At 41.2% G+C, this 22444-nt stretch overlaps 3 protein-coding genes and 1 non-coding gene across 4 annotated transcripts; 3 read left to right on the top strand and 1 right to left on the bottom strand.

Moving 5' to 3' along the window:
• Nucleotides 1-4737: 4737 nt before the first annotated feature.
• On the bottom strand, nucleotides 4738-4820 carry trnal-uaa (transfer RNA leucine (anticodon UAA)). Its single transcript has one exon. It is a non-coding gene; the product is annotated as a tRNA-Leu (tRNA).
• A 4276-nt stretch (nucleotides 4821-9096) lies between these two features.
• Nucleotides 9097-12571, top strand: LOC144016386 (uncharacterized). The gene is made up of 2 exons (XM_077517460.1): nucleotides 9097-9181; nucleotides 10839-12571. Exon 2 carries the CDS (start codon nucleotides 10842-10844, stop codon nucleotides 12099-12101), a length of 1260 nt encoding a protein of 419 aa, XP_077373586.1. The 5' UTR covers nucleotides 9097-9181; nucleotides 10839-10841; the 3' UTR covers nucleotides 12102-12571.
• A 1516-nt stretch (nucleotides 12572-14087) lies between these two features.
• Nucleotides 14088-16642, top strand: LOC144016387 (uncharacterized). Its single transcript, XM_077517461.1, has 2 exons — nucleotides 14088-14173; nucleotides 14910-16642. The coding sequence occupies exon 2, from the start codon at nucleotides 14913-14915 to the stop codon at nucleotides 16170-16172; it is 1260 nt and encodes a 419-aa protein (XP_077373587.1). The 5' UTR covers nucleotides 14088-14173; nucleotides 14910-14912; the 3' UTR covers nucleotides 16173-16642.
• Nucleotides 16643-16956: 314 nt separating this feature from the next.
• Nucleotides 16957-20886, top strand: LOC144016388 (uncharacterized). Its single transcript, XM_077517462.1, has 2 exons — nucleotides 16957-18243; nucleotides 18977-20886. The coding sequence occupies exon 2, from the start codon at nucleotides 18980-18982 to the stop codon at nucleotides 20225-20227; it is 1248 nt and encodes a 415-aa protein (XP_077373588.1). The 5' UTR covers nucleotides 16957-18243; nucleotides 18977-18979; the 3' UTR covers nucleotides 20228-20886.
• The last annotated feature ends 1558 nt before the right edge of the window (nucleotides 20887-22444 follow it).

The following is a 22444-nucleotide window of genomic DNA, read 5'->3' as shown; positions in this document are numbered from 1 at the left end:
TTATTATCGGCAAAATATTCATGTTTGACTGCCAAAAATGGATAAATAAGTGAAGTATCGCTTTAACATGACACACAGACATGGCACAACAGAAGGAGCAGCACAAAGCCCATTGAACTGAAGCAAAATTAGTTGTCGAATTTTTACTGTAAGGGTTTTATAAAAATAACAATTTCAAAGAGAGCTATTTTTCTTACTACACACAAATTACTTAATTAATTACGTAATTTTTTTTATTTTTATTTTTTATTTTTTTAGCAGCCTCTAATAGATTGATGTAATTACCATTCATTTCAATGGGGGGAATGAGTGTTTTGAATTATGAGTGTGGAACAAATGAAGCTCACATCTCAAGGAAACAATCCACATTTGCGTTTCATCTTCCAAAACTGTCTCTTAAAAATAAATAAATAAATACATATTAAAAAAAACAAAACATTTTTTTTATCGTATGTACTGTATTGTATGGGTTAACAGTAGACAGCCATACACGTTATTCTATATTTGGATGAATTAGATACCACACGGCCTCGAAATATTCCGAGACTCGCCACCGACATGCGAGTGAGCACGTGTGTGCTTTTTCGATTTTGCAACCGGGCAGCCGAGCGAGCGTAACATCCCAAGAGCAATAGTAAGGCAGACCGCAGAGTGAAAAGGTCTTGGCCCACCTTCAGCCTCTTCGGTTCATCCAAAATGTGTTGATGTTCCTTCTTCCATGTGAAAAAGCCCAAATTGTTTTCTTAATGGAGCTTACTTACGTTTGGCTCGGGACGTCCGCCGTTGTTCGCATGAAAGTCATTCGTAGAAAGCCGACATTCCGAGCAAGCGCCGACGCTTTCAGGTTTGAAGGAGGTGCGAAAGAAGCCATCCGTCCCCTGTCAAACGAGAGAGACCCTTCGAAACGCAAGAGGATTTGCGCCAGCACTTATTGTCTGCTTACTACAATGTCCCGACATCTCAAAGATTGTTTCATTCCACGGGAAAAATGGTCACAAACGGCCTATTTTGCCACAATGGAGGTGAAGGACATTGTTGGTATGCAGGACGGTCGTTCGCCGTTGACCCGGACAACAAAATTGGAAGCCTGAAAAAGTTTTTGGGATTTAAAAGTTGAAATGTCTTCAACAAATAATAAAAGTTCAATTGCTTTGAATCAATTTTTAATATTTAAAATGGACATTTTGATGAGATCATTCAATTCAAAAAAAAAAAAAACAAGACTAAAATATTAAAATGTATATGTAAAGTAGCTTATATCGGTAAAAAAAAATATATATTTATAACATTTAACGTAAAATAATCTAATAGTATTAAATGATAAATATATTATTTGATTACAATTTGTATTTTATTACAGTAGTTTTCAAATAGTTTACTAGCAAGGTAACGAGTTAAAAAGTAAAACATTTAAAAGCATGTACAAACTAAAACACTAAAGCCATTAAAAGAAAAAAAAAATGAAAAATAGCTTCCTAAAATGATTTTAAAAAAGTATGTACAGTGCAAAAATAATATTTCAGACATGATTTCGAGGTTGTAACATGATGCTATTCATTAGCACATTTATGGCTTTTTGCACTGAGTGTTTGCATGAAGCTAAACTGGCCTGTTATCCAAAGCTGAAAACGATGTGGTTGTGTCAAATACGCAAACGTGTGATTGTCTCTGTTTTATGTTTAGTATGTCTGTAAACCTCCACTAAAGAGCACGAAGCTTCCATTTTGATGAACTAACTGCTGACAATCTGCCAAACTGCCGCTTGTTGTGATATGAGCAAATTTTTGCTTGCAAGTCTCAAAGCAAAAAAAATTTGCTCTTTTCTTGAAAAACTTGTCAGGCAGGTCACTCGTATCTCAAGGCAGCACTGTAATTAAAATAGGCCAGCTAAAAATTTGGAAGTTTAGACATTTACAGAATTTAGGGGGGGGAAAAAAAAACTTTTGGTACTCACTTGTTTTTTTTGTTTGTTTTTTACTAAATTATGTCGAGAACAAACTGACAGCTGTAATTATGTCTCTGTGTATTTATTTTTATTTTTTTTAACCAATCACCCGTGTCTTTATTGGCATTTTTTAAAAAGAACAGCAAATTTGCCTTAATTGTAGAGTTAAATGCCAGAAACGATCCCCAGTCGAAGGTTTTCTGCTTGCTTTTATAAATGACGGACTACTTTTTAAAATGTCACTAATAGGCTGGTTTTTACTGGCCTTCAAATGTACAAAAAAGGATAATTGGGGATGACTTAATATGATTACAGGAATGTCATGAATTGCTGTTTTTTTATTTTGGTTTTTTTTTCCCCCCCTACGTTTTAATTATATAGATTAGAACCACTCAGGGCATTTAAATCTTTTCTCTTCATACTTTTTTTTTTGTTTTGTTTTGTTTTGTTTTGTTTGGACTGAAGACCAGGCAACAGAATGAGGCCTGTCGCGCATCGTCAGAAAAATAAAAGGCTGCGAGAGAAAAGATTTGCAAGTTGTTTCTGAGCGAGATTTCAATTTCTTTGATTCATTCGTATAGGGACTCCCAACTGTGCGCTACTAGGAACAGACGCTCTCGTGTTTATTTTTTTTTTTTGGGGGGGGGGGGGGGTGAAAAGTTTTCTTGGCTCACTTGCTGACTTGCGGAATAAAAACAAAGGCATGAAGCCAAGTCTGAAAATATTGCGAATAAAAAAAAAAGAAGAAAAAAAAAAGCACCCATCGGTGCAATCTCTCATGCAACAAACTGTCATCATTGACTGATCTACTGTATAAGTTTCGCCACATGCGCAAGTCTCACTTCGGTTTTGTCGGATAAAACACAAATTATAGTTAGCTATAAAAAAACAAAAACAAACAATATGGGTGAAAAAGGGACCAACACAACTTTTGGCGTTATTCATTTAGCCCCAAAAGTCAAGTGAATAACCCACAAAACAACCCAGTCAGTCAAATTTTTGACCCATATTGTCGTTTAACATGTGATGGTTCAGAGATGAAAGCAAATGTTTTTTTGGTAGACATCTGTCACGCATTCACATTTTGGACCTACTGGGACTTGGACATCCACATGGCTGTGATTCCCATTGAGAAAACTGATTTTCATTTTAGGCGGCTTGGATTATCTTCTCAATGTTGGCCAACAACACGAGAGTCGGCTAGTAAAGAATTGGGGGCAAAGCAACTAGTTGCCACAATTTCAAGATAATCTGTGAGAAGGCTGTTTTGTGAACTAGAGGAAATATGTGATCAGAAGTCATATAAACGGCCATCATTTATCTTGTCGTGAGCATCTGTGAGCACGTGTTGTTGTAAAAATGCTCAGAAGTGATTGCGCCACTTTGGCAGCCATGTTGTTTATTGTTACAGCTGCAAGTGAGCATGCCTCCCTTCTGCCGAGTGCGACAGAGAGGAAAAAAAGATGCTTCTGGTTGAGGCGGCTTGGACTGGTGTTCGATTTCTGTTTTTTAAGCAGACTGTCAGGTAACACATCCAAACACAGCTGAGACAATCCGTGATCAGCGCCAAATGACGGCTTTTTGTTCCTTTCTTTGTTGGCCTGTATGCCTCTCACTTATTTTTACGGGATTTATGGCCAAGATGGACTCCAGAGTTCACTAATCCAAATCCCCCCCAAAAAACAAACAAACAAAAAAACTCAGCATTGTTTCATTAGCATTTGCCTGCCAGGCAAATGAGTTCCGAATAGCAAAAACAAAAATATTGAATGTCTACATTTGCTTGTAAACATTTCTTGACAATAAAGTGTTATGCGTGGACCTCACATGACATTCTGATGATTATTACATTCGTGTAATCAGAGTTATGAGGCAAAATCCAGCCGTTTTTATCCATCTGAGGGGGCGGCCATTTTGCCACTTGCTGTCGACTGAAGATGACATCACAGTTGCTCAGCTCAGGCAACAACCAATCAGAGCTCAGCTGTTTTCTGAGGCTGCGCTGTGATTGGTTGTTACCTGAGACCTGAACAACTGTGATGTCATCTTCAATCGACAGCAAGTGGCAAAATGGCCGCCCCCTGAGATGGACAAAAATTGATCCATATTGCTTCATAACTCATATTCCACTAATGCAATATTAACGAGAATACCATATTTAGACTTGTGGGGTTGCATAGAACATATTATTGTAACAAAAAAAATAAAAATAAAATAAAATAAATAAAAAAAATAAAAAATAAATAAAAAGGGAGGGGTTGACTTCCCCTTTAAATAAGTCAACCCTGCAATGTAGCAACTATATGGAGAATGCCATTTGACAGCTCTGTGGGATAATCTGACTTGGAAGTGATTAGTAGGATGATCATGACACCACCAAAATTAGCGCATGCTAACCATGTGACTGGAAAAGAATTGTCGAAATCTGCAGGGCTATCCAGACAAAAAACAAACAAAACAACAACAAAAAATCAAAGGAGAAACAAACAAACACTGTCCTCTTTCTGCAATCCCAAACACAAGCAAATATTTCAGCTTAGCTGCTACACAAGTGACGTGAAGTGCTATAAAGGATGTATGGATAGACTACAAAAAAAAAAAAAAGAACAGCTATGTCATCCTAAAAATGTTGAATTTCAATCGACAAGAACTCGACATGGTACATGACACTGTCTGGTCTTGGTTCGCAAAGAAATATTATAGCCATACTTTAATGGTTAGCATGGAATTCTGATTTTTATAGCATGCTAACGACATGTGAAAATTCAAGTTGTACCACAGGGTTTGCACTATACCAGGAGTGGGGTTCGAACCCACGAGGACTGTTGTCCATTGGATCTTAAGTCCAACGCCTTAACCACTCGGCCATCCTGGTGGTGAGTACTGCAGGACAGATACTCAAAATACAGATTTATAGATACTATAGGTCGAGGAACGGGTGAATATTTTCAACAATTCAAAATTAATCTCTTATTAAAATAATTGTTAGTGTTAGCAGCCCGTATATATATATATATATATATATATATATATATATATATATATATATATATATATATATATATATATATATATATATATATATATATATATATATATATATATATATATATATATATATATATATATATATATATATATATATATATATATATATATATATATTGCAGGGCGGCACGGTAGTCGAGTGGTTAGCACGTCCGCTTCCCAGTTCTGAGGTCTCCGGTTCGAGTCCAGGCTCGGACCTTCCTGGGTGGAGTTTGCATGTTCTCCCCGTGTCTCAGGTCTCCTCCCACATTCCAAAGACATGCATGGCAGGTTAATTGGGCGCTCCGAATTGTCCCTAGGTGTGCGTGTGCGTGTGAGTGTGGATGGTTGTTCGTCTCTGTGTGCCCTGCGATTGGTTGGCAACCAGTCCAGGGTGTCCCCCGCCTACTGCCCAGAGCCAGCTGAGATAGGCGCCAGCAACCCCCGCGACCCTTGTGAGGAATAAGCGGTCAAGAAAATGGATGGATGGATGGATATATATTGCACACAGATGTAAAATCTGGTTTTGATGCAGCCAAGGTTTGCGTGTGAAATGGGTCCAGCTGACAAAACGGTTGTACGTTTGTCATGGGCTTGCCAAAACTATCTTGGCTGTCCACTACATCGTAAAAACATCACCTCATTTTAAAATCATTCGAATTGCGGAGGGTATTCCATGCATGAAGTTGAAAAAGATGGACACAGCACTCTAAAATGCCTTTTTATTGATTTTAGTCCAACGTGGAACATGTCATCATGGACAGCTCCGAGTGAATAATCTGATCACGATAATAGTCCAGTCCTTTCATCTTGTTGTTCTCTCCCTGTCAGAGCAGTGCAGTAAGTCTGGCTTCTGTCTACATGCTTTTTTTTTTTTTTTTTCTTCCCTTGGACAACACCACTTGCCCGCATGCGCACACCCTTTCACTTGAATAAAACTTTTGATTGGCTGCTATTTAACGAGGGAGGAGTCCAAAATATGACTTTAAAAGAGGTAACTTTTTTTTTGTTGTTGTTTACTCAACTTTCGTTCTTGAACTTGCATGCCTCACACATATCTACTTTGCTCTGAATAATATGACATAACCGTTGCACCCACTTCCTCCACTCGCAACATCATGAACAAATTGTGGTCACAACTGGTGGTTCTCTGTCCAAATTAGCGTTTATGAGGTCTGTTCTCATGTTCTAAAGCAAATCTCGGCTCAGCGTGCTGCTATTTGACATTCGACATCTTCAGCATTGCGCAAGAATGCAGTCCTCGAAAGCCTCATGAAAAGTGATAGCATGTACAGCAGGGAGATGGGGAAGCGCCCACGTCTCATCTCCCCGGCTCTGATGACCCACAGGAGAATTTTTAATAAAAACAGAAATGCCGACGGGCAGTTATGCCACTTTATTTAACCCAAATGAGATTCGATCAAATCCCGAGCGTGCGTACCAAGGAAAGCTTGATTTCAATGTTTTCTTATTGTGATAATATAATATAATATATAATTCGTATCACGATTCATAGGTCACGATTCGATTCGATACCAATTAATCCCGATACAAATTTAAAAGTCGTTTTTTTTTTTTTTTTAATTTAGAAAATACTAATCAGTAAACTTGTACAGTAAGATTTATTTTTTTTATGAAAATGTATTTATTCATCTGAAACTTCAGTCGTATTCAGGTTGTAATCTGCTTCATGTTTGAACAGCGTTGAAATAAAATATTAAGGCTTAATGTTCCATTCATATAACATTCTTTCATGCTTAAGGTGTGAACCCTAAGACATTTTGGTGAATATTTTTGCATCAAAAATGGATGTTTAAAAAAATCTATTCGGCCGCCTATTGAATCAATTCGAGAATTGCGCGACGTAATATCGCGATATATTGCCGAGTCGATTTTTAACACCCCTAATATATATATATAGATGAGATGATGCTGTTAATGTACCGTCCAAATAAAAGAATGCCACGAGTTCGTGGCTCAAACTACCTGCAGCGATTTAACCCTTGGCGCTGTTTCCTTTCGCAGTCCGCACATCTGCAAGTCATTCCTTTGCACACAGCGACCGCGTCGAATGTCGGAAGCGATGTAGCGCGTCTGATGAGGTTTGATGAAGGACGACGTATCCCTTTGTAATCTCCTTACAGATACTGATTCAATTATAATGCGGGCAATATGAGCAAACGATAATGATGATGTACTGCAGCCGTCTCATGGAGGGCGGGCGAGCGAAACGTGTCATTTTGTATGCGTCTTTATTCAGCTATCCATGCCAGCGATGTATAGTGACTGGCAACTACGTGAATGTAAACACGCTTTCCAACCAACAGAATTGATTGCATTTGATATTTTTGACCACAAGTGACAAGAAGCCGCCGTCATAGATGTGTTTATGCCATTTGTTCCGATGGGGGAGGAAATCAGAGCCGGTGTGATGAAGGGGGTCACTTTTCCACGACATTGAATCTCCCACAGCTATTAAATAATGAATAAAGTCTCAGTTTCCCCCCCCCCCTATAAAGCTATAACTCATTTTTTGTGACATCACACACCAGATGATTTGTTGAGAAAGCCTGTGGGAAAGCACCAAGGGAAAGTGAATGGAAAAAGGCGGGCACTTTAACCTTGAAGGGTTGATCAGAATTACATTAAAGTACATTAACTCATTCACTCCCAAAAACGTATACGTTTTTTAGGTTTTTGTTTGCTAGAGTTTTTGTATGAAGGCTTTGATGCAGTTTCTGGCCTGAAGTGGTCGCTTAAAGCGATAGTAGTTATTACAAAAAAAAAAAAAAAGTGTGCTTCATCTGTTTCATGAATGAAACTTTTTTTTTGTAATAACTACCATCGCTTTAAGCTTCCACTTCAGGTCAGAAACTGCATCAAAGCCTTCATACAAAAACTCTAGCAAACAAAAACCTAAAAACCGTATAAATACGTCTTTGGGAGTGAATGAGTTAAAGGGCTCAATTCTCCCATTTTCATCTAAGTCCTTTTTTAATTAAGCACCTGGTCACATTTTTTATTTTCATGTGTTCTCCCGTCATGGCTACAAAATCACTAAAAATATTTTGAAACAAAAATATTTCCTTTAATTTTGACAAAAACAAAACAAAAAAACAGCACCGTCACTCTTCAATAGCTTTAACGTTCAAAATAAAACACAAAAATGCTCTTTTAGTTTAGGATTCACTTGTAATAAATGTTTAGCCTTGAGGTGTTTTAGCAAGTTGCTAGCATTGAACGATGCACTCTTCATTCCGCCTCTTGCGAGTCTTGTGCCGCAAAGTTCACATTCTGCAATGTGTGGTTGGTCCTCGTCAGTTTTCAAGTATTTCCGAACCGGTGAAGTTTCGGTGAAAAGCGCAGACATGCTCGTGGGTTCATTGTTGTGAAAACAGGAAGTGATCCTCATGATGTTAAACTGCTGGAGGTTAGCGCCAGCTACAGGCAAGGAGGACTCAAATCGGATCGGTCGCTTGTACTTGTCCGCGTCACGAGTACTCAAATACAGTGTTCCCTCGTTTTCCGCTGGGGTTCGGTTCCAAAAAATACCCGCAATAAATGAAATCCGCGAAGTAGTTAGCTTTATGTTTTACAACTCTTATAAATGTTTTAAGGCTCTAAAATCCCCGACCGCACAATTTATACACTTTTCTCATTGAGGCATTTACATGTTCTCACATTTCTCTCTTGTTCAAACATTGACAATGTTCAAACCTTCATAAATGTTCTAAAATGGGTATATTACTGTAAAAAAATATATGCAAAATTGAACTTGAAAAAAAATCCGCGATACAGCGAGACCGCGAAAAGTGAACCGCGTTATAGCGAGGGAAGACTGTACTTGAAAAAAAGGCTGGTATCGGCCCGATACCGATACCTGGTATCGGTACTCACCCATCCCGAATGCTGACACACCCACCATGCTTAATAGTGAGAGTGAGAAAGTGTGTGAGAGAGAGAGAGGGGGGGGGGGTTAAGATGGAACGTGGTGTTTTCCAGAGACTTGAGAATGATGTGGAATGATTTGGAAGTTGGAGGCCTCAGAAATCAAAAGTGTGCACTGTCTCTTTAACACACACAAAAAAAAGAGTAAACTGAAAAAAAAAGCAGGGAAGTGGATCTGTTTTCTGCTTCCGGTTTTTACTTTCACTTCTTGCTCCTCCGTATTGCGTGGTTACTGTGTGTGGCTCCATCGGCCATGAGCAGGTAGGAATGTACGTTGTTGCGCTGTGCATGCATTTATTTTAAGGCTCCTTTTCATTCTGAGAGAGGGTTAAAAGAAATGAGTGTTCTTTTAGTTGCTTGAAATAGCAGCACTGCTATCTTTGCAGTCATGCTGCCTGTTGCTCAAACAAGTACTGACTCGAGTGTTCAAATTTTTTTTTTTTTAATGGATTTAAACTATGTCATCCATCTATTTTCTAGCATACTTTTCTTCATTTAAGGACACGTGTGAGCTGTAGCCTATCCCAGCTGACTTGGGGCGAGAGACGGTAAAAAAAAAAAAAAAAAAAAAAAAAAAAAAAAAAAAAAAAAAAAACAGGATAGCGAAACAGCAATTCAAACTTAGTGTTACTGTATGTTTTTGTAAAGTACAATATGAGTCTTATTTTTCTGTACAACTTGAATCTCAAGGTATTGCTGTATCTTTAGTTTTTTTTTTTTTGACTGAGGGAAACAAATAATCTCACTCCTCCAAGATTGTAATTGCAGGGAAGTAGTACACCCCCCCCCCCACCGCTCCCCCTTTGTGCCAAGTTATCCAAACCAGCATTGTATTTAATTGACAGTAAAAATTCATTGTTCATTTTTACCTTTGTAGTTCAAGGGTGAGTTTGTAGCTTTCACTATGGCATGTGGTTATTAAAGTGCACAGCCGTGAAATATAGTCTCAGAGAAAGATTTCGAGCTTCGACAAAATAGCAGCGCGAGCAATACTTTGCTAACATTTAGCAAACATTAGCCACAGCTGCTTGCATTGGTAGCATGAATTATTATATATATTTATCATACAGTGTTGATAAAACAAAATGTATTGGATTAAGTCTTCTTTTGATTTTATTTATTTTAATTTATTTATTTATTTTTTTGATTTTTTTTTATTTTTTTTTTATTTTAGAAAAAATGGCATTAGCAAACTAGGGGTGGATATTTATTTATTTATTTATTTATTTATTTTTATTTATTTTATTTTTTTAATTCAGGAGCTGGTTACTCTCAAAATGATCAGCAAAGCTCCTGAAGCTTAAGCTAATAGATACGAGAGTTTGGCACGCCTGCCTCACATTCGAGAGGTTCTGGTTTCGAATCTGGGTAGCAGCACTAGCAAAGCTAAGCTAGCACAGCCACAGTTGCTTACACTGGTAGCATGCCTTAGAATGCTGCTATAACACAAAACGCATCGGTTAAGTCTTATTTCTTTGGAGTGTAAAAACAATTGAAAATCAAAAAGTGGTGCTAAACGTATCTGTAAGAGCAGAAATGTTGCTCATTCCATATGGCTGCTGAATGCTCTCAACTACCTGAGGTTCATTTGCTCTTCTTCTGTCTCTTAGGCTTGCTTAGTCATTAGCAAACGAGGGACAGATAGTTTATAAAAATTTTCCAGAACTGGATACTGCAAAATTATCAGCAAAGCTCTTGAAGCTCAAGCTAGCAGGTCAGCACAAAGCTGCACAGTCAGATTTACACCTTATGGGTCACGCCTTCTGTCTCTGATAGGTGCCACGGCTCGTAACTTGAAAACCTGTAAGTGGACACTCGAAACTCAAGGTAACACTGTACAAACTGTCTGAACACCGAACAAAGTCATGAAAACAGAACCTAGTTACATTATGCATGATACTCTGTCATCTCTCTCCAGAGGATGGATGAGAAAAGATCTGGTGCAGGCAACACCGCGGCTCTTTCCGCAGACATTCCTCCCCCTCTGAGGCAAGGCGAGACTTTCCACGTCTTCATCAGCTACAGCAGCACCGACTGCCAGTGGACACACTCGCTCATCGAGCGGCTAGAAGCTCGCGGCTTGTGCGTCTGCTACCACGAGCGCGACTTCACGCCGGGGCGCACCGTGCTGGAGAACATGTCCGAGTGCATCCAGGAGAGCCAGAAAGTCCTGCTGGTCCTCAGCTCGGAGTTCGTAAGGAGCCGTTGGTGTCTCCTGGAGGCCAACATGTCTCTGTTCAGAGACTGCCTGGAGAGGAAGCCCATCGTCCCCGTGCTTCTGGAGCCGGCGGTCTGCGTCCCTCTCCACCTGTGCCACCTCACCTACCTGGAGGCTCACGACACAGAGTTTATGGCCAAGTTGCTGAAGGTGCTCTTCACCCCCAACCGGCAGCTCCAAGGTTCCACGATGGTTCCCTACCAGCCTCCGTCCATCTACAACGGGAAGGCCCTGCAGCCCTTAACTGCCGTTAACGTGGAAAGTCTTTACAAGTGGGACGCGGGGCAGTTCAGTGACATGGACGTACCGGATCAACTGCGCCTGATCGTTGAGGACCAAGAGAAGTACAGGGAGGCCATTGCCATCATCAACAGTGTGTCTCGTAATAAAGTTTGGATGAGGCCACTCTGGATGAGGGTTATTGCCTACATTAGTGGCGTGATGATGTTTTTGTTATTATTTGGAGTGTTTATATACTGGTCAATGTACATAATGCCTAGTATTTTGCCTGCGACACCCACCTATGTTCCCATATTAGAGAGGTCGCCATTCGGCATATGTTTCCTCTCCGTTCTAATCGGCTTACTCGTTCACCTTTCTTGTTGGAAGAACGATGACGAGAAGCACGTTGTGAGGGAGATGCAAAAAGCTGCGGGTCAGGCCAACGCAATCCTCAGCGAGGAGAAACTCCTGATGGGTTGTCTGACCAATTCAAAACTCTATCTGGCGTACGTTTCCCTGGATGCTTGCAAACGGGAGTTTGCGGTGACATTTGAGCACCTGGCTAACGTGGAGGAGATGTTTAAAGTAGCTCTGGTCCGGTTCTCATCAGGTTATGCCTGCTGCCTTGCGAAAAGGCACTTCCCCTTTCCTCAGCCGTGCCCCGGCCCGGGTCACTTGGAGGGAGGGGTCTGTTTTTGCCAGTACGTTTCCCAGCAACTGAGCCAAGGGAAGTGGAACTGAAAGGACTGCACACATGAAGACCACGTTTACACCAGTGTCGGCCATACATTTGTTACCTTGTATCTTATCCACACTCTTGACCAGTAAAGTTACACTTGTATCTTTTCTTTAGTTCTTTTAACATTGTGAACAAAACTTTCCCCTTATGAAATCCTCGAGTTTTTATGGTAGTAAGTTTTGGGTCATTTCGCTTTCTGCATGATTTCCCCATCAGTTTCATTGCTTTGTTTAAAGCTTTGTCTTTGAAAAAAAAAATATCATAGACTGTTTAATCTCAGGTGTGAAAGTCAAGGCACGGGGGACAGATCTGTCCCGCTACATCATATGTCAAAAATCACATGTGTAGACTTCATGTTTCTTGTTAAAATCTGTAGCAAAACTGAAAATTGTCTAGCAATGATATATTGCAAGGTTTTTTTTAAATTACCAAATACTGTTTTACAATAAATTGCATAAAGCTGAACAAACTATTTTCGTTGACTTTTGATTTCGAAACAAGTTTGCCATCAAAGTTTTGTGTATATGGAGAACGAGAGGCGAAGTATACATTTATTGAATACGATCAGAACGGATATGGTCTTCTGTTGAAAGCCATAACTACCAGAGCTGGGCATTGTTAATGAGCTCCCATCAGTATTTCAGGCCGGCCAAGTCCGTCCGAGTCATCAGCGACAGTTAACTCATTAGCTCCCAAAAACGTATAAATACGTCATATTTTAAATGTTTTAAGTGTCCCAAAGACGTGTTTATACGTTTTTTTTTTGTTTTTTTTGTTTTTTATGCCAGAGCATAGAGAAGGCTTTTATGCAGTCTCTCGACTGCAGAAAATGGTTGAGTGGCAGCAGAGTATAAGAGATCAACCAGGCCATCTTAAAACTCCCACAGTTCTAAGCAGAATTGTGAAAAACGATGAAACTTAGCTATGTTCTATTGCTAATTGCTGCACAGCGGAAACGGATAGGAATATACTTTTTTTTTTTTCCCCCTGATAATTGAAGAGACTCTAATCTCTCTTTTGGTATGTTCCATATTTTTATAGCAATAGAACATAATATTTCACGGGCCTTGAAAAATCAGTCAAAATCCAGGAAAACACTTAAGTGAAAATGGTTGGGAGTGAATGAGTTAAACGGCGTTACGTCATTCTCGGGTACGCCTCACCCCTGACATGCAGCCTTATAAACAAAACATAAAAAGTAAAACAGCCTGGACCGGAAGTTGCAAATCTAGATCCAGAAAGTAAAAACGCTGCCAGCGTTTGGCGTTAGCCACAGATTCTTTTAGTCAACCGGCTCCCGGGGAGCTCGTTTAGGTTCGAGGATCTCAGGCTAAAGCCAGACTGTGGCAGGGCTTTTACTTTGTTGACCTGGATTTGGCACTTCTGCCCAGAACTAGTAGCCAGCCAATCGCAGGGCACACATCGACAATCATTAACAACCCTGTCAACATCCATCCATTTTCTGAACCGCTTGTTCCTCACAAGGGTTGCAGGGGGGTGCTGGAGCCTATCTCAGCCGGCTTTGGGCAGTAGCCGGGGTACACTCTGAACTGGTCACCAGCCAATCGCAGGGCACACATCGACGAACAACCATCCGCACTCAAAAGCACACCTGGGGACAATTCGGAACACCCAAATAACCTGCCATGCATGTCTTTGGAATGTGTTGAGGAGATCCTGTGAACACCTATAGAAAGATTTGTGTCTCCAATGAACACGCCATACATTTTTTTGTATGTGGCCGGAAGTCAAAGTACCACAAGAGAACCACAAGAGAAAACATGCAAACCCAGAACTTCTAATGTGTGGCAGATGTGCCAAAGCCAATTTCACACGTCATTCACTCGGCATTGTTCTTGCTGTAATTTACCAGAAAATAATCCAGGAAAGTTTGAATCAGAGGAAGGCCTCAGAAAGCAAAAGAGTGTGCTGTCTCTTTAACAAAAAAGAGTAAAGTTAAAAAAAAAAAGAGAGAGAGAAGTGATGATCTGTTTTCCACTTCCCGCGTTTACTTTCACTTCTTGTTCCTCTGCATTGTGTGGTTATTGTGTGTGGTTCCATCGCCCATGAGCAGGTAGGAATGCACACTGTTGTAGATGGATTTATTTTCAGGCTTGTTTTAATGCTGACGAAGTTAAAAAAAAAGACGGTTCTTTTCAGTACAAGGGTTTCGAACTCAACTTCAAGTATGTGGGGCCGCTGTTGATAGCATTTGGTCGTGTCTGAGCCACATCAAGTATCCCACAGAAAAGGAGCTTGAGTATTCAAAACAAATACAAAAAAATCTAATTTCCTCAATCTGTATTAATAACAGTTTAGAACATTAACGTTTCTTTATAATGTTAACAAGATTGGTGATCCGGTCCTCAATCTCATCTCCCTCGTCTCTTTGACTATTAATGACGTCTAATTTCTTGAGCACCGCAACCTTCTCTGTGTATTCGGAGAGCCCCTACGCTCAACAGTAATAATAATAATAATAATAATAAAAAACATTCCATCTTCTTTTTTTTTAATTAAATATTAGCTAGAATTTCTTGAAATACTGCTACATCGTCTTCAAAGATGCTGAAGCTGAAGCTCACAAATCAGTGCGAAGCTCCGTGACTGGAGTGTGCCTGAGAGTGCACAACCAATGATTGACACATCATTGCTTACGCCTTCTTTCCCTGACACCGAATGGCTGGTAAGTTGAAAAACGTGTGAGTTGTCGTACTCGGAAATCAAGGTACCAAAGTGTCTGAACACAGAAACCGTCATGAAAGTTGAACCTATTACACTGTGCTTGATACTCTGTCATCTCTCTCCAGAGGATGGATGAGAAAAGATCTGGTGCAGGCAACACCGCGGCTCTTTCCGCAGACATTCCTCCCCCTCTGAGACAAGACGAGACTTTCCACGTCTTCATCAGCTACAGCAGCACCGACAGCCAGTGGACGCACTTGCTCATAGAGCGGCTAGAAGCTCGCGGCTTGTGCGTCTGCTACCACGAGCGCGACTTCACGCCGGGGCGCACCGTGCTGGAGAACATGTCCGAGTGCATCCAGGAGAGCCAGAAAGTCCTGCTGGTCCTCAGCTCGGAGTTCGTAAGGAGCCGTTGGTGTCTCCTGGAGGCCAACATGTCTCTGTTCAGAGACTGCCTGGAGAGGAAGCCCATCGTCCCCGTGCTTCTGGAGCCGGCGGTCTGCGTCCCTCTCCACCTGTGCCACCTCACCTACCTGGAGGCTCACGACACAGAGTTTATGGCCAAGTTGCTGAAGGTGCTCTTCACCCCCAACCGGCAGCTCCAAGGTTCCACGATGGTTCCCTACCAGCCTCCGTCCATCTACAACGGGAAGGCCCTGCAGCCCTTAACTGCCGTTAACGTGGAAAGTCTTTACAAGTGGGACGCGGGGCAGTTCAGTGACATGGACGTACCGGATCAACTGCGCCTGATCGTTGAGGACCAAGAGAAGTACAGGGAGGCCATTGCCATCATCAACAGTGTGTCTCGTAATCAAGTTTGGATGAGGCCACTCTGGATGAGGGTTATTGCCTACATTAGTGGCGTGATGATGTTTTTGTTATTATTTGGAGTGTTTATATACTGGTCAATGTACATAATGCCTAGTATTTTGCCTGCGACACCCACCTATGTTCCCATATTAGAGAGGTCGCCATTCGGCATATGTTTCCTCTCCGTTCTAATCGGCTTACTCGTTCACCTTTCTTGTTGGAAGAACGATGACGAGAAGCACGTTGTGAGGGAGATGCAAAAAGCTGCGGGTCAGGCCAACGCAATCCTCAGCGAGGAGAAACTCCTGATGGGTTGTCTGACCAATTCAAAACTCTATCTGGCGTACGTTTCCCTGGATGCTTGCAAACGGGAGTTTGCGGTGACATTTGAGCACCTGGCTAACGTGGAGGAGATGTTTAAAGTAGCTCTGGTCCGGTTCTCATCAGGTTATGCCTGCTGCCTTGCGAAAAGGCACTTCCCCTTTCCTCAGCCGTGCCCCGGCCCGGGTCACTTGGAGGGAGGGGTCTGTTTTTGCCAGTACGTTTCCCAGCAACTGAGCCAAGGGAAGTGGAACTGAAAGGACTGCACACATGAAGACCACGTTTACACCAGTGTCGGCCATACATTTGTTACCTTGTATCTTATCCACACTCTTGACCAGTAAAGTTACACTTGTATCTTTTCTTTAGTTCTTTTAACATTGTGAACAAAACTTTCCCCTTATGAAATCCTCGAGTTTTTATGGTAGTAAGTTTTGGGTCATTTCGCTTTCTGCATGATTTCCCCATCAGTTTCATTGCTTTGTTTAAAGCTTTGTCTTTGAAAAAAAAAATATCATAGACTGTTTAATCTCAGGTGTGAAAGTCAAGGCACGGGGGACAGATCTGTCCCGCTACATCATATGTCAAAAATCACATGTGTAGACTTCATGTTTCTTGTTAAAATCTGTAGCAAAACTGAAAATTGTCTAGCAATGATATATTGCAAGGTTTTTTTTAAATTACCAAATACTGTTTTACAATAAATTGCATAAAGCTGAACAAACTATTTTCGTTGACTTTTGATTTCGAAACAAGTTTGCCATCAAAGTTTTGTGTATATGGAGAACGAGAGGCGAAGTATACATTTATTGAATACGATCAGAACGGATATGGTCTTCTGTTGAAAGCCATAACTACCAGAGCTGGGCATTGTTAATGAGCTCCCATCAGTATTTCAGGCCGGCCAAGTCCGTCCGAGTCATCAGCGACAGTTAACTCATTAGCTCCCAAAAACGTATAAATACGTCATATTTTAAATGTTTTAAGTGTCCCAAAGACGTGTTTATACGTTTTTTTTTTGTTTTTTTTGTTTTTTATGCCAGAGCATAGAGAAGGCTTTTATGCAGTCTCTCGACTGCAGAAAATGGTTGAGTGGCAGCAGAGTATAAGAGATCAACCAGGCCATCTTAAAACTCCCACAGTTCTAAGCAGAATTGTGAAAAACGATGAAACTTAGCTATGTTCTATTGCTAATTGCTGCACAGCGGAAACGGATAGGAATATACTTTTTTTTTTTCCCCCTGATAATTGAAGAGACTCTAATCTCTCTTTTGGTATGTTCCATATTTTTATAGCAATAGAACATAATATTTCACGGGCCTTGAAAAATCAGTCAAAATCCAGGAAAACACTTAAGTGAAAATGGTTGGGAGTGAATGAGTTAAACGGCGTTACGTCATTCTCGGGTACGCCTCACCCCTGACATGCAGCCTTATAAACAAAACATAAAAAGTAAAACAGCCTGGACCGGAAGTTGCAAATCTAGATCCAGAAAGTAAAAACGCTGCCAGCGTTTGGCGTTAGCCACAGATTCTTTTAGTCAACCGGCTCCCGGGGAGCTCGTTTAGGTTCGAGGATCTCAGGCTAAAGCCAGACTGTGGCAGGGCTTTTACTTTGTTGACCTGGATTTGGCACTTCTGCCCAGAACTAGTAGCCAGCCAATCGCAGGGCACACATCGACAATCATTAACAACCCTGTCAACATCCATCCATTTTCTGAACCGCTTGTTCCTCACAAGGGTTGCAGGGGGGTGCTGGAGCCTATCTCAGCCGGCTTTGGGCAGTAGCCGGGGTACACTCTGAACTGGTCACCAGCCAATCGCAGGGCACACATCGACGAACAACCATCCGCACTCAAAAGCACACCTGGGGACAATTCGGAACACCCAAATAACCTGCCATGCATGTCTTTGGAATGTGTTGAGGAGATCCTGTGAACACCTATAGAAAGATTTGTGTCTCCAATGAACACGCCATACATTTTTTTGTATGTGGCCGGAAGTCAAAGTACCACAAGAGAACCACAAGAGAAAACATGCAAACCCAGAACTTCTAATGTGTGGCAGATGTGCCAAAGCCAATTTCACACGTCATTCACTCGGCATTGTTCTTGCTGTAATTTACCAGAAAATAATCCAGGAAAGTTTGAATCAGAGGAAGGCCTCAGAAAGCAAAAGAGTGTGCTGTCTCTTTAACAAAAAAGAGTAAAGTTAAAAAAAAAAAGAGAGAGAGAAGTGATGATCTGTTTTCCACTTCCCGCGTTTACTTTCACTTCTTGTTCCTCTGCATTGTGTGGTTATTGTGTGTGGTTCCATCGCCCATGAGCAGGTAGGAATGCACACTGTTGTAGATGGATTTATTTTCAGGCTTGTTTTAATGCTGACGAAGTTAAAAAAAAAGACGGTTCTTTTCAGTACAAGGGTTTCGAACTCAACTTCAAGTATGTGGGGCCGCTGTTGATAGCATTTGGTCGTGTCTGAGCCACATCAAGTATCCCACAGAAAAGGAGCTTGAGTATTCAAAACAAATACAAAAAAATCTAATTTCCTCAATCTGTATTAATAACAGTTTAGAACATTAACGTTTCTTTATAATGTTAACAAGATTGGTGATCCGGTCCTCAATCTCATCTCCCTCGTCTCTTTGACTATTAATGACGTCTAATTTCTTGAGCACCGCAACCTTCTCTGTGTATTCGGAGAGCCCCTACGCTCAACAGTAATAATAATAATAATAATAAAAAACATTCCATCTTCTTTTTTTTTAATTAAATATTAGCTAGAATTTCTTGAAATACTGCTACATCGTCTTCAAAGATGCTGAAGCTGAAGCTCACAAATCAGTGCGAAGCTCCGTGACTGGAGTGTGCCTGAGAGTGCACAACCAATGATTGACACATCATTGCTTACGCCTTCTTTCCCTGACACCGAATGGCTGGTAAGTTGAAAAACGTGTGAGTTGTCGTACTCGGAAATCAAGGTACCAAAGTGTCTGAACACAGAAACCGTCATGAAAGTTGAACCTATTACACTGTGCTTGATACTCTGTCATCTCTCTCCAGAGGATGGATGAGAAAAGATCTGGTGCAGGCAACACCGCGGCTCTTTCCGCAGACATTCCTCCCCCTCTGAGACAAGACGAGACTTTCCACGTCTTCATCAGCTACAGCAGCACCGACAGCCAGTGGACGCACTTGCTCATAGAGCGGCTAGAAGCTCGCGGCTTGTGCGTCTGCTACCACGAGCGCGACTTCACGCCGGGGCGCACCGTGCTGGAGAACATGTCCGAGTGCATCCAGGAGAGCCAGAAAGTCCTGCTGGTCCTCAGCTCGGAGTTCGTAAGGAGCCGTTGGTGTCTCCTGGAGGCCAACATGTCTCTGTTCAGAGACTGCCTGGAGAGGAAGCCCATCGTCCCCGTGCTTCTGGAGCCGGCGGTCTGCGTCCCTCTCCACCTGTGCCACCTCACCTACCTGGAGGCTCACGACACAGAGTTTATGGCCAAGTTGCTGAAGGTGCTCTTCACCCCCAACTGGCAGCTCCAAGGTTCCACGATGGTTCCTTACCAGCCTCCGTCCATCTACAACGGGAAGGCCCTGCAGCCCTTAACTGCCGTTAACGTGGAAAGTCTTTACAAGTGGGACGCGGGGCAGTTCAGTGACATGGACGTACCGGATCAACTGCGCCTGATCGTTGAGGACCAAGAGAAGTACAGGGAGGCCATTGCCATCATCAACAGTGTGTCTCGTAATAAAGTTTGGATGAGGCCACTCTGGATGAGGGTTATTGCCTACATTAGTGGCGTGATGATGTTTTTGTTATTAGTTGGAAATGTCTTGTACAAATCTGCGATATTGCATAATATTTTGCCTTTAAATACTACCAAAGGAGTTTGGGCCACAATCATCATATGTTTCGCCTCCGTTCCAATCGGCTTACTTGTTCACCTTTCTCTTTGGAAGAACGATGACGAGAAGCACGTTGTGAGGGAGATGCAAAAAGCTGCGGGTCAGGCCAACGCAATCCTCAGCGAGGAGAAACTCCTGATGGGGTGTCAGTCCAATTCAAAACTCTATCTGGCGTACGTTTCCCTGGACGCTTGCAAAGGGGAGTTTGCGGTGACATTTGAGCACCTGGCTAACGTGGAGGAGATGTTTAAAGTAGCTGTGGTCCGGTTCTCATCAGGTTATGCCTGCTGCCTTGCGAAAAAGCACTTCCCCTTTCCTCAGCCGTGCCCCGGCCCCGGTCACTTGGAGGGAGGGGTCTGTTTTTGCCAGTACGTTTCCCAGCAACTGAGCCGAGGGGAGTGGAAGTGAAAGGACTGCACACACCAAGACCTCGTTTTCTGATGAACTCCCTGTTATGGCAGTTAGTTTTGGGTCATTTTGCTTGCTGCAAAGCTTTCCCCATTAGTTGCATGACTTTCTTTAATTTAGCGGGCAAAACCAGAGACCGTATAAACCACAGGTGTCAAACTCGAGGCCCAGGGTCCAGATCTGGTCCACCATATCATTTCATGTGGCCCACCAATGCAAATCACGTGCGTATAGACTTCATGTTTCTTGTTAAAATCTGTATCAAATTTATAAATTGCCTAAAGTCCGTCTCTGACAGAGTGGAAAAAGATTGCGAGTGCTTGAGAGTGTAGCGGACATTTGTCAGACTTTCTCCAGCAGTCGTAATGGCCACTGACAGTTTTTACGTGTCACAAGGAAAGTCGGAATATGTTCAACATGAGCTGATTATATGAATCAGCTGTGTTGGAGGACGGAAGCATCTAAAACCTGCAGGACTCTGACCCTCGAGGACCAGGAGTGAAGAAGCCTGGTTGAGACCTTGAACAAAGCCAGACAAACCCTGACGACAAATCACCATTCGCTACTTTTGCAAACACTCACAAACATTCGCTGCTCAGTGAACATTTATGCTCTTAAGACATTGGAATATTGCAACTTTTTTTTTGTTTTTAACAAATTGCTTTTTAAAATAAATGGAACAAAAGTTGAACAGACTGCGTTGGCTTGTGGTTTCAAAAGAGTTAGCCATCAAAATGTCTACGTGGCATACAAGGAGGAGAGTATACAGAAGCTATACGGTCAGAATGGTCCTTTGTTGAAAACCTTAACTTCAATGACGCCACTGCATAATACACCAAGTTTTTCTGAGTTCACACATCTGTACTTTATAAAATGTTTCATATTTGTTTTCTTTCTAGTACAGTGTGAAGCTATACTTTTACACATTATACTGTACTGTAAACATTAGTGTGCTTTTATACTAAAATGTTAATTTCTTATTTTTTTTCTAATGGTTAAGGTTAATGTTTTTTTTAATGGTGCTACCTGTAGATTACAACATTATATTTAACAAGTTACACTGATATCTTTATCATTTCAGGTATATTTGTTTCAATATCGCTATAAATTAGTAAAATTAGCATTGTTGGTGTGATACTTCAAGAAACTATTGTGAGTTGTGATTCATACGTTTGTTCGTCAACGTGTACATCTAAATTGCTATTATAACGCAATTGTAAAATACTCAATGCTTGTTTGCTTTCCCTGTATACTGTACAATCAATTTAGTAGGTATGGCAAGCTGCTTATGCAATATTTAGACCAGACGTCAGTGTTGAAGATGAGCAATAAGAAAAAAAAAAAATCAAAATTTGATCAAGATGTGAGCCCAGGGTCAATATTTGCCATCTTTTACGACATTTTGAGGAGGGATTCATTCAGGATATGAGGAGCCACCTCTTAAAAAGTGTGAACAAACAGACACTGATGGGAACATTGGATCATGTGCTCGTCACAGCAGGGTTGATGTGCGGGTCAGTGATCACGGTGTACTCGCGACAGCGGTGTCGTGTTTGATGAGCAGTAAAAAAATAAAATAAAATAAAAAGTGTCTTCAATTAAAATCAAATTAAGACAATGAAGCACGGCAGAAGTGGCAAATGGTGGCACTGATAATGAGAACAGTCTTTCTTATCTTATCCGATTGTGTGTCTTGTGTCTACAGAAGTGTTCACATAATCGCTTACTGACCTATTTGATTTGAATCATTAGGAACATCAATGATCCATTACTGAACTGTATCAAAAGGTATACGCATGAACATAATATTAAGTTTATTATTGTTTGCACTTTTGAGGTGATCTACACAGCACCATAATACAGCGGTCGTTGCCCCCCCCCAACATTTGACTTGCAAGTAGAGCTGTCAAACGATTACATTTTTTCATCAGATTAATCACATCTTAGAAAAACTTGATTAATCATGATTAACTCTTTGACTGCCAAAAACGTTTAATAACGATTCTTAAAATCACGACGTATGCCGCCATAAACGTTAAATAACGTCAACTATGTTTTTTTTTTTAATCATTGGGCAGTACAACATCTAAATGGAGCACTGCCTGGTCAATAGATTGTGGAATCAAAAACACTAACTATGGCCAGCAGATGGCAGCATTTCATCTCTTTACAATGGGGATGCCGGCGTATGAAATTACAATGAAACATGACTTTTTC

The sequence above is a fragment of the Festucalex cinctus genome, chromosome 3 (genome assembly GCF_051991245.1).
Source record: "Festucalex cinctus isolate MCC-2025b chromosome 3, RoL_Fcin_1.0, whole genome shotgun sequence".
NCBI classification, from domain to species: Eukaryota; Metazoa; Chordata; class Actinopteri; order Syngnathiformes; family Syngnathidae; genus Festucalex; species Festucalex cinctus.
Note: the sequence above shows the minus strand (reverse complement) of the source record. Positions and strands in the feature narration are given on the sequence as shown.